This window comes from Dreissena polymorpha, chromosome 15 (genome assembly GCF_020536995.1).
Source record: "Dreissena polymorpha isolate Duluth1 chromosome 15, UMN_Dpol_1.0, whole genome shotgun sequence".
In the NCBI taxonomy this organism is placed as follows: Eukaryota; Metazoa; Mollusca; class Bivalvia; order Myida; family Dreissenidae; genus Dreissena; species Dreissena polymorpha.
The window spans coordinates 19,104,482-19,117,113 of record NC_068369.1 but is presented as its reverse complement, the minus strand read 5'-3'; the positions used below and the strand labels follow the sequence as shown (position 1 = coordinate 19,117,113).

Genomic DNA, 12,632 nt, shown 5'->3' with positions numbered 1-12,632 from the left:
ACAGCATTTAAAAAAAAATAATTAAATACAGCAAAATCACGAAAAAGCTAGAGATAAACGTAATTAATGTTTTAAAGAAATGTTTAATTTTCATTTTCCTAAGGATCTTTATTAATACCAACCCAAAGATATGTGAAGTTGAAGACCGTTTTGCGTATTCTGAGATAGCCGGCGGTCAGTACTGACTCAGCTATATAGTAGCTGACAAGGAATGCCAATGGCGAAAAATGTTACCCAACATATGATGTTAACTCTGAGAATTAAGAGAGATATGAACAGTTATATACATTTAACTCTTTCAGTGCTGGCACCGAATTTTGAAGGCCTTTGCAAACAGTTTGGATCCAGATAAAACGCCACAGAACGTGGCGTCTCATCAGGATCCAAACTGTTTGCAATTCTGATAGTATTCTTTGAAAACAAATCGAAGAAAATGCTAATTTTAGAAATTCAGCAGACGACATTTTAGCAGACGACAAATTTCCCAGCATGCAATGGGTTAATATGTGCCTTTTGTCTGAAAGCTCGATTTGCCGTTTGCATGAAAACTATGCGTCTATTATATTGCGATATTTTCGTGAATGGGAAAAAATGTAAACTATCAAAGCCCTGATGATAACAGAACGTGTCAGTGAGAGAAAAGAAGAAACATTTCGCCAAAACAACTTACCTGAACATGATGTCAGCAAAATCACTGTCCCAATCACGTTTAATTCGTTATAAAGCATGGCTTAAAAACGCTGTGCACTTGATTATATTCTTTAATTTAATTGATATTTTACCCGTGACTGTGTCTGCAACAAGTTTTAGTTTCGAAATAAATCACTTAGTTGACTTAAAGATGCGATGCATACCATATTTCATGTATTTTTATGTGGTTAGACCCAATCAAAACGAATAAAAATTATAATGTTTAACAGAAAGAGACATTCACATAATTGTTGTCACAGACATGCCATTATGTGAGTGTCGATACATCAAACACAGGAACATCCAAATAAGTCACACCCGGAGATAGGGCGGAGAGGAATATGGCCTTCTGTTCGTGGCCTTGTGACTTCAGGTTGGTCCTTCTTCGGAACAAGTACGGTATTTGTTATTTGTTTACAGATGCCTGATCACATTTGGAGGGCAGCTTCAATAACGAACAAAATAACTTATTATCAGATTATATTACCGAACATTGAAATCCTATAATATAATGGCAAGTAACAATGTGCACGGGTTCAATTTGTAAATTCCTAGGTTTACGATTTTGATTTAACGTGTTGTAAAACCAGATGATAAACCTTAAAAACACTTATGTCTGAACATCAACCTTAGTCAGAGCCTGCATAAAACATTCATTTATTTCCACCCCCAAAAGTCGAAATATAATACAGTTATCATAAGATGTAGAGCTCATAACAGGTCATAAAAGAATTAAACACTTTAACAGACAATCATAGAAGTCATCGAACATCTGCTAGAACGAACAATGTTCGAATGATATGCACAATTGTTTAAATTGTACAAAAACAAATACAACATGTTAATGATTGAAAACGTCAGCCTATACAGTGTTGTATTTCAACACTGTATTTATGAGTTTCGAATGATGTTTAGTTACACCAGGGACCTATTGTTTGTATAGGTCCCTGTTTACCCGTATCAAAAACCTGTTTTAATTGACACAACGTTGATCGGACGCAGTATCTTTATAAACAACATTAGACTCGTCGGCAGAAATATGAAGTTGGTGAAGTCAGAATTTGAGGTACGAAGGATGGGAAAACAACCATGTGGGGTGTCCTCGTGCATTGTTAATAAATGCGGGTTTCATTTCAACGGATGAAAAACTGGGCCGACTTCCAAGGGACATTCTTTACCTATGCTTATGTTTTATCATAATAGAGTAACTATTTCAAGCACGCAATGTGTGAGTTGATACTACAATTTAAGGGACTCGTTCACATAATCGTTTGAATTGCATTAAATATGTCTACTAATAAATATAATGTTTTGAATAGTCTTTTTAATAATAAAAGCAAGATAACAATTTGAATTATAAATATTGAATTCACCAGGATTCAAACAAGGAACCTCGAGAAGATGTTATTGATTATCAGTGAAATACCGGTACTAAACGCTTCAAAGTGTGATGCACCCTATTGCAAGTTTTACGAACAATTGAAGGTGTAAGATAACAACTATCTGAAATGAACAAACAAAGATTTCATAGTTTGTTTTTTATTGCGTTAATTACAGGTTTATACTAGGGAGAATCGGTACATCACATGTTCATCTTTGAACTGGTTGGTCAAAGTACAACCTTGTAGTAACATCGTTAGCCACAGAATCACCCAATCGCACGACACTTTCCAGGTCAGGGTCTGAATTCAACGGAATAGAATCTTGAACTTGTTTCTCTACACAGGGCACATGCCTGCAGAAACTTTATAGTTTGGAAATACTCCTTTTTTGAAAAGTACACCTTTGTTTTTCCTAGCGTGATTGTTTTTATAACTGTGCTGTGATTTCTTATGGAGTGATCTCATTTTGAATGGTATTTTAATGAATGAATATCAATATTTGGTGCATGTATTATGTAATCATATGGGAATGTACATCTGTAAGACTGATTGATAGTGTCAATAATCATTTTAAACATTTGACATATAACTTGTGTGCTTCTCTACTAAATAGAGTCAAATGTTGTGAATAGGAACACTGTTTTTTGGATTATTTCTGTTCTGGTTGTTTCCCTTGAATTGTGTGAAAATTTGGAATTACTATAAAATACAAACAAAACACAGGATACAGTTCAGAAATGTTGTATTTAATTCATTAAACATTATATTTTAATATAACAAAAGCTTTTTGTTTTATTATGCATATATTAAAAAACTTAAGGTGGCAGGGGATATATCAGTGAAAGGGGGGTCCATGAAAATTACATATCTGGTGTTACATATGGTCTTTAAAAATCAATTAGGTATTTATAAGATGTATTTCTTGTGTTAGGTTGTAGAAAGAATGTCTCAAAATTTTGGAAAAAAAACATTAAAACTAGCCACAGCTCCCTAGCAAGGAAATTTTGAATCTTCAAAAAGGAGGTTTTCACTTTTGTCGGAAGTCAATATTTCACGCTGCAGAAACAGAACAAAACTTTGAAGGTAAATTGTGAAAAATCTAAACGTATGGGAGACACTTTTCTAGGTAAATAAACAAAGCACAGGGATGAAATTAATGAGTAATGTAGCCAAAACTAGGATTGCTTTCTGTTTGAATGTTCTGTGCATGCCATGAAATGGGTCAAATTTCTCAATTTTTCATTAAAAATGAGGTGGGTGGGGGGAAAGATTAAGGGCCATAGTTTCACAAGTGAAGAAGCCAGCCTTGTCTTTGGTTGTATTTTCAATGTATATTGCCTATGTTATGACACTGACACAAAAGGCTTTCTTGTGTCACTTTCTGTTTTGATGCAATGGACTTGACTGTTTGCGGCCTTTCGGAGCTCGAAATTTGGTCAAAAATAGATCCCCTGCCCCCTTATTTTCACCCAAAATCCGATGTCGTAAAACGCGCTACAGAATTCGAATCAAAGTTCCCTTTAAACAAAATCAGCCTCAACAAGCTTTTTTGAGTAAGAGTTTCGATACTTTTAGGCCATTTTACAGAATAATGACGTATATGAACAAAATTAATTTAGGAAAAAAACATCGACCAATTTAGTGCTAGAGTTTCCGTGTACGTTTTAGTATATTGCCCATTAAAGTATATACTAAAGAGTAACCGGGGTACATTTAAGTAGTACCCAAACCGACAATGACCAATCGAGCGCCAGTAACCGACAAATGCCCACCTTGAATCAGGTTAATGAAGAATGACAGGAAAAATGATTAAATGATCAATCATCTCACACATGTGGCCGACTCGGGGATCGGACACGCGATTCTATAATTTTTAGTCTAGCGCTTTACCTACATAAGCAAGATCCCCGTGTATGGTAAGAAATACACACAAGCACAACTCACTAAATAACCCTTCTTGATTTTGCCCACAATTCCGTTGATTACAGCCACAACGTGTTATTGAATTCGACAACTTGTGAAGAAAGTCAAGTGGTCTGCAAGGTTTATGTATATTTTCGACACAAGGATGACTATATCTGAAGATAAATAGGTTGATATATCACGTGACAACAGCGAAATCGGTACATAACTTGTGATTAATTGTTGTCTTCACTCAAATGATTGGTAAATGTGTGTTCTAATTCTTACTGTTGATCCGTGTCGTATTGATAAAGGAGAAATCTTGCCTGTTCTATTTCATAGCCTCATTTGAAATGTGTGTCTGTGTGTGCACTTGGGCTGTCGACATTCTTGATGTTGGTTAAAATAAAGCAATAAGCAACATGTGGGTCTTTTTTAACAAGTTTTTTTTCCCACACATTCATACATGTACATACATATGGGTATTGCTATATGAAAAGGGGGTTTCATGCATGTGCGTGACGTGCCATCTCAGATTAGCCTGTGCAGAGACTTTCTTTATACGAAAAATATCATAAAAGCGGGAAGTGTCTTCCCTGATTAGCCTGTGCGGATTGAACAGACTAATCTGGAACGACGCTTGACGCACATGCATGAAACCCACTCTTCACAGAGCACGGCCCAGATGTATTTGCTGCATACATGCACGGCACAGACAAATGGTCTAATCTCACGAAGTCTATATTACTTCTTAACATCTTAGTAATTCAAAAATGTTGCACAATTTTGTATTTCGTCAAATTTAGTAAAATATTATAAATTAAGAAAACCCGACGGCCATGTTATGTGTTTGATGACGATGATGATGATGATGATGATGATGATGATGATGATGATGATGATGATGATGATGATGATGATGATGATGTTGATGTTGATGTTGTTGATGATGATGATATCCCTAATAATGTTCGCCACAGTAATTCAGCGTCTGACAAATCAAGAACACGTGTTGTACTTTTAGACACATGATAACCACAATATTTGTAAGTCAAATTAAGTTACCGTTACTAATGAGAACATACATGAATGTTCAACCGAATCATATAAAACTGGACAAAAAATTATCGAAAAATGTCGAGTTGAAATGTCTTACATTTGGATAACGAATGTTTAATCCGAGACAATTGTGTGTTGTTTGTTCATTCATGGGCAATCATTCCGAAGTTCCGGAAACAATCGATATTGATTTAACATGCACGTAACCAGAGTTTTGAAATGGTGGGTGCGAATTTTCCCATCAACGATTGTTATTGAGCAACGAAGTGGCAAAGGGGGTAGGTGCTGGAGGGGGTGTCTCCCTTCTGCAATCGGGGGGTTTGTAGGTCCTCCCTCCTAGAAAATTTTGAAAATGAAACGTAAAATCCTGCATTCTGGTGACTTTTTATCTGTATTTAGAGACTGAAGTTACAGAGCATATTTATATGAAATTTCATTTTCATTGACCATACTCAGTGACTGATCGACATGAATATGATAAAACATACATGTATTCTCCACTACCGTTTTTAAATAACCTCCGTTTCGATCTGTCACGGAAATATATTAATTGAAATTTCATACGGTGTTTTACTCGACACTAGTATGCACGCATACACTTTGCTTACATATGCAACAACCAATGTATATAATGTAAAATCAACAATAAGAACGTTATGTGATATCATTATTTATTGGAATCTTGATGAAAGTGGTGTATTTTACCATTCCAAAATTCTACCATTCAAACAACAAGCAAAATAAAAAGGTGTTTTTTTCCAAAACAATTGTTTGTCTGCTACTCTGGACAGCACGAGAGGCCTAGCATTGCTATAAACGTGTTAATAGTATATTGTACAACAATATTGATTGTGACAATCAAGATGCATTAATACGCAAGCGTGTTTGTTCATTCTTACAAAGTTACTTGGTCGTTTCACTTAACCGGTATGAGCACATTTTTGGTGTATAAAATTATATGTCCAGAGTACATTTGATACAAACTAGCAGAGTAACCTCGCGGGTAGGACAATTATCTTTATTGGGAGGATGCTAAAAACATCATAGGCACTTTTAAAGCAGGCGGTAGTATTATAAAACAAGACCTGTTGCAAGTCAGCACGCTAAACTATTATCCCTTATTGAAAATATAATATACATTTGTTGGTCAGTAATCTGACTTAATGATCACAAAGACATATTTTAAGTTAAATATTGTGATAATTATATGGTTTATGTGAATTTAAAGCTCAAATTTTATAAGTCAAAACAACAAATGTGCCCATGCCAAGAAACTTGATTTTAAGCAATTTAAACATTTACATGTATTTAAATGAAAAAAAGATTAAAATTAATGTAGCTTTCTACTTACAAAATTACGGTAAAAACCTAAACCACACTCGTATTATTGTGCGAAATCCATGTTTTGATTTAAAGTAGGAATGACCTTGACCGAACTGGCCCCAAACACAATGTATATTAGTAAGCTACAAAGAAGTCAATAATATATATTAGTAATCTACAATGACGTCAATCCTGTACACTAGTAATCAACTCTGCAATCAACATTGGATAGTAGTTATGTAAAATAAATTTAAAAATGTAAACTAGTAATATACAATGAAGTCAATAAAGTATACTAGTCATGTACAATCAAGTCAACCATTTATGCTTGTTATGCTAAAACAAGTCAACAAGGAGTACTAGTAATGTGCAATAAAGTCAATAATGTATACTAGTAATGTACAATGAAGTCAATAATGTATACTAGTAATGTACAATGAAGTCAATAATGTATACTAGTAATGTACAATAAAGTCAATAATGTATACTAGTAATGTACAATGAAGACAACAACGAATACTAGTAATCTACAATGAAGTCAATAATGTATACTAGTAATTTACAATGAAGTCAATAATGTATACTAGTTAAGTGCAATGAAGTCAATTATGTAAACTAGTAATATACATTGAAGTCAACAATGAATACATGAAGTCAACAATGTATACTAGAAATGTGCAATGAAGTTTATTATGTATACTAGTAATGTGAAATGCAATCAACAATGAATACAAGTAATGTACAATGAAGTCAACAATGTATACTAGTTATGTTACACAATGAAGTCAATATAATGTTTACTAGTAATGTACAATGAAGTAAACAATGTGTACTAGGAATCTACAATTAAGTCATCAATGTATATTAGTAATTTAAAATGAAGTCAAAACTGAATTCTAGTAATTACAATAAAGTTAATAATGTATGCTAGTAATGTACAATCTAGTTAATAATGTTTACTATTAACGTACAATCAACAATTTATACTAGTTATCTACAACGAAGTAAATACTGTTTACTAGATATATACAATGAAGTGAACAATGTAAACTTGTAATATAAAATTAAATAAAAAAAATGTGTACTAGTAATATACAATGAGGTCATCATTTTTTACTACGTATTGCCTCTGCTGTTAAAAAATATTATAGTTGTTAAGTATGGCATTGTCGTATTGAATAAGCAACGCCGAAATACTTAACTCATGGCTAGAGTATGAAAGTTATGCAATCAAGCAGACATCACACGATTGCATTTAAATAGTAGTTACACAAATATAAGACATGATCCTGTTTTAAACAATACACGTATATCCATATTGACTTTTCATGCAAACATAACGTCACATAAATTTTATATCACAGTCAAAACTTGGAAAGTTCAATTCGCGTTAGAAACAAAATTACGTAATATAAATTATTTGCATTCAAAAGTCATTCGACATTGCTATAGTAAAAGAATAAATACAGCAACTTTTTAACACTTGCTATGATTTGCTAATCACATTATCAAGTTATTATGTTGAAATGACGTTGACATATGCTTTATGAATGTACGATCAATGTCCCTGGATACTTTATGGTGCTAGACCATTATGTTTTATTGTCGAAAGAGATGAAGGTAACATCGGTTGGCTGACCGAATTACAATGTTGCACGAAGTTTTATGGCCGAGCACATTTCATGTATCAATAACAATGTTTCAGATGAGTGACGGCGTTTCACTGACACAGATCAGTGTTGCCAAAGGATTGATGGTTGTTCCCATGCCACTATTTATTGTTCATTAAGATGAATGGACGAACAAGACCCGTACTCAAAGTTGCCGCATGTTTAATGGCGATGCACTGAACCGATCAATATTCAAATAGCAGCATAATATAGCATTTTGTGTATGCTACATGTTAAATGCGTCTTGCACTCCTTGAACATCACAAAAAAATAACGAATCATGAGTTGGCGCATCTTGCAGGGTGATGGTCGTGTAGAATTGCAGATTCATATAACTACGATTTATATAAGTGGAAGCGTGTATACCAAGCTAATCCCAGATCAACATTTCTGCTGGTCATATACAGTAGCTGGAATATGTTGAAATCACAACTTATCCGACCGCGTTGCTGTTACTATCAGATACACCATGACGAACGCGGCAGCCGCCATGAGAAGCACATGTATCACAAGAACACGCGGCAAGAACGGGGGATCGGACTCGAGCTGAAAAACACATGTATGAAAAAGGCATTTTATTATATTTTAACTACGAATTAATTTGTTTTTGACAGATAGAATATGATAAAAACATGCACACTATTAATTTCATCATTTATTTAATGAAATATTATATATATTTAAATTGAAAAGAATGAACCAACCTCCTGATTTCAAAAATTTCCTTACATTCCTAAAATTACGCTTTGATATAGAACAAGAAATAGCTCTAAAAACGATAATCTCGAACAATTTAATACAATTTATCATAGATTACTTGACGGTCAGTTTTGAGCTTCAAGCTTTTTTATATTTCTTTCTTACTTTTACTTGTTTTTGTTTTTTCGTATAGCAAAAAACATAAGTAATTACCATTGTTTAACCACAATTATCGCTAATTTTCATACAGATTAAGTATATTTTAAATAAAAAATATCTATTAAATAACATTCCATTGTACATGCATATACGCCAGTAAATTGCATTGTTATCTTCTGGAAGGAAAAATGTTTATAATGTATGTACATGTATAATGTTTGTTTTTAGTGATATTAAATAAAAAAATAAAAAAGAAGAAAAAGAGAAAAGCACAGCAAGCGTTTGTTATAATAAAGACAAAAATTCACTACCGAAAACTTCGTAGAAACACAAACTTTACCATAAATAAATAAATTTACACTGTGCATATACAATATGTAGTTCTAGTTTATTTTCGAAATAGTCCAATGGACATTGCATAAGTATACCATTTCGATAAAATGGACATTTTGCAACGACTTTTTTTGCTCAGATATTATAAGGCTCGGCTTACATTCGTAATATTTGTTATAAACAAAAATCCACGACTTTGAATACTTGGTACTCTGACATTTACCTCTGTACAAAACAACAAAGGTACTCTTCATTTGTGGGAAATAATATACACACACTTGAAAATTGAAAATGATTCAAGGGTCAAGGTGGAAGAGGGTTTTAAAATTATATCGATGTCCGAGTATGTGCATTAGTAAACACATTTATGCAATGAAAGACCTTGCACTTTCACAATATGACACGGGCTTTTGAAGCGACTCTAAACGTGCAATACGATGTTGGTATATCGAGAGGTTTTAACGGAGCAGTCATTACGTTCTGGTAACGTTATGGGATAGACACTTTTGGTATATGGTTAATATTAATGACCCACACCTTTTGGAGATTAATTGCAGATTCCGACGTTATAACGGACCCGTTATTTGCTTTCTGAAAGACAGGAATTATATATACAACGCATCTTACGAAAAATAGTTTACACTCATTAAATGCATTGGGTTATTCGAGTTAGGGTAGGTCTATTTTGAAAATGCGATTCTTTAGTTTTACCTTTCTTTCCCCGTCTCAAAGGATAAAACAGTATGCAGATTAATTAGTTTATTAATGCATGTAGAACAACTCGGATAATCCTTTTATTGACAGTACAGTCTTCTTTAATTTTACCTTAAATATCAAAGCATGCTGTTTATTTTTAATGCAATGCTTTTCTTAAGTGCTAAGTCTACCACAGGTTTACATTTTGTTTTCTTATTTTGACCTTTAACCTTAATGAATAAACTTGACATTAAAGATAAATATAATAAATGTGCAACTTCTAGGTCAAATGATCCATTTGAACTTATCATGTTTTACTTGTGACATTTCAACTAAATTCACGTCTTTGATTTTAAAGGTTACCATAAAAGGTTACAGATCGACTCATAAAGGTTACAAGAAACATTCCAACACAACGAAACGTTTTAGTTATTTATTTCAATTAAATAATTGTGCAATCCAATATATGAAAGCAACATGCACACATTATTTCAGCACTACACTAGTAATTAAACTCTAGTAATTTAGCGCAAAACATTTTATCTGTTATACGTAACAGTGGCCGTGACCCTTATCTACTGGTCCGAAATAACATTCAAAGGTAGGTCTTCATACAAGCTATCAACATACAACCTTTGGAACAATACCCGATCTCAAGCTTTTCGAGTATTTTTACTTTAACTAAAATTGAAATTGACCTTTATCCAACTGTTCTCAGATGATATCCAAAATAGGTAAGCAACCTAAGCACACAATATCAGCACACTCCATTCAAAAGGAAGTTTTTTTAAACAGAAACCGTTTCTTCCTATTTCTATTAACAGTAACATTGACCATTACGCGACTCCCTTTTTTGCTATTTTTAGTAACAGTGACATTGACGTGGCCGGCATCTAATTTAATCCCAAGATAATTCGCAACGTAAGCTATTCACACACGAAGTTTCAGTGCAATGCCTGTATACGAACTGAAGTTATTGACTGTATCCCATTTTATACCTTTTGCAACAATAACCTTGACCTTATCCCGACTCAAGCCGCCATGTAAGAGAGCTATATACACCGTTTCATCAATTCAAACTGAAGTTAATTAACTTAATTTTTGCTATTTTCCATTTTTAAGATGAGTGACATTTATTTGACTGGGCCCAAAAGATATTCACAGCTTTATATGTTTGTAAGCTACATTCACACAAAATTGTGTTGCAATTACTCTATCCAGACTAAACGTTTTGGGCGATAACTCTTTTTTGGCTATTTTTATTCCCATATTGACCTTTACCCGACTCGCCCCAAATACAATCACTAGCTAGGTGCCCATGCAAGCTTGTTATATTCACTGTTGTCTTAATAGTTAAATGAAAACTTAAGTTCAATGAAATCATTAAATGCATGGGACATTATAGCGCGACAAGACAAATGTCAGTAGGACATGGTTTCCCTCAACATTCCACTTTCGTATCATACGCAGATCTATCTTAAACTTGACATCCCCTTGCTCTTTGACCTTAACCATTGACTATTGACCGGTTTATTTTCTCCCACGCAATCATCATACCAATGTACAATATCATAGATCCAAGTATTCTTCATACATCGTGCAGAAACGGAATGATCAACAGTGTGACCGACCATCGGATCGACCGACCGACGGACAGGTGTAAATCAACTTACGTCTGCTTTTTCGGATACGGAGGCATGTTAAAATGTTATCTACTATTACTAACCAAAAGTAGAACTTACAGGCATGTTAAAATGTTATCTAACATTACTAACCAAAAGTAGAACTTACAGATATGGAGGAGTTGTCGGCGATTGAACCAAACTTCATATAACCGTTGTTCACTGTAACACAAACATACACACGGGTATAGTACTGGAATTGAATAGATTGTTTAATTAAACAATACATTTAGTTCATTAAGTATCGTAGAGTAACTTTTGTAACAAGTAGTACTATTTAAAAAATGAATATGCTTGAACAATGAATGAATTGATGTTGAACATAATGAACACACACTGTACGAACATAGCTATTACTCATCAGTAACAAGTGTAATTCGGTGTGTTTTCATTCAAGTCGTTTTAGTAGATAAGGACCCTGAACCTAGTTAACAGTTCCTTAATGTTCTTATAGATGGGTCGGCGAAAAACTGACTTAAAATAACCAAATATAAATGTTGCATAATTGTGCACGGACACGCCGAACTATATAAGTGTACATCAAATAAGCAAAAAAAAACATGTCCTTACCTAAGCTCCGTTTCTTGTTGTATATTTCCATCGCGAGATGTATTAATACAAACACACCGACGTAAGCCCCCATCACGTACATAGCCACATTGCTGTTCACGTTGGCTTTTGTGATATTCACACCGATAAATATGGTAACAACTGAAAGTGTATAAATACAAGCAAAACATTTAAATGCGAAGCGGGAAAATGCATGTTTGCTGAATTGAATTGAAATATTATATTTAGAATAATAATTAATGTGATTTATAAGTATATGATTATATGATTTAGATGAAATAAATGCATATATTATTCATAACACCGCATTACTATTTTATTCCGACAACGATATGTTTATTCGTCGCTGAAATGAGAAATAGCCCGGATGAAGGAAGTCTGTAGCATATGTTTAATGACGGATGTTACTAGCGTTGTGTTTTACGTTGTCAGTTTTTAACGATTTCTAGTGTGTTAAATATTTTCTC

The 12,632-nt window shown here is 33.6% G+C and overlaps 2 protein-coding genes across 2 annotated transcripts in view; both read right to left on the bottom strand.

Annotated features, from left to right (window-relative positions):
- Nucleotides 1–12,632, bottom strand: part of LOC127860006 (vacuolar protein sorting-associated protein VTA1 homolog) — a 172,804-nt gene that overhangs the window by 20,659 nt on the left and 139,513 nt on the right. The gene's annotated exons all lie outside the window — the stretch shown is intronic.
- Nucleotides 5,688–12,632, bottom strand: part of LOC127859597 (uncharacterized) — a 57,321-nt gene continuing 50,376 nt past the window's right edge. Inside the window, exons 19-22 of the mRNA XM_052397095.1 lie at nucleotides 12,166–12,306; nucleotides 11,705–11,757; nucleotides 9,755–9,808; nucleotides 5,688–8,572 (exon numbers count right to left, since the gene is read on the bottom strand). Of these exons, the coding sequence (XP_052253055.1) occupies nucleotides 8,453–8,572; nucleotides 9,755–9,808; nucleotides 11,705–11,757; nucleotides 12,166–12,306 (368 nt within the window). The 3' untranslated portion in view covers nucleotides 5,688–8,452. The remainder of the gene's footprint in view (nucleotides 8,573–9,754; nucleotides 9,809–11,704; nucleotides 11,758–12,165; nucleotides 12,307–12,632) is intronic.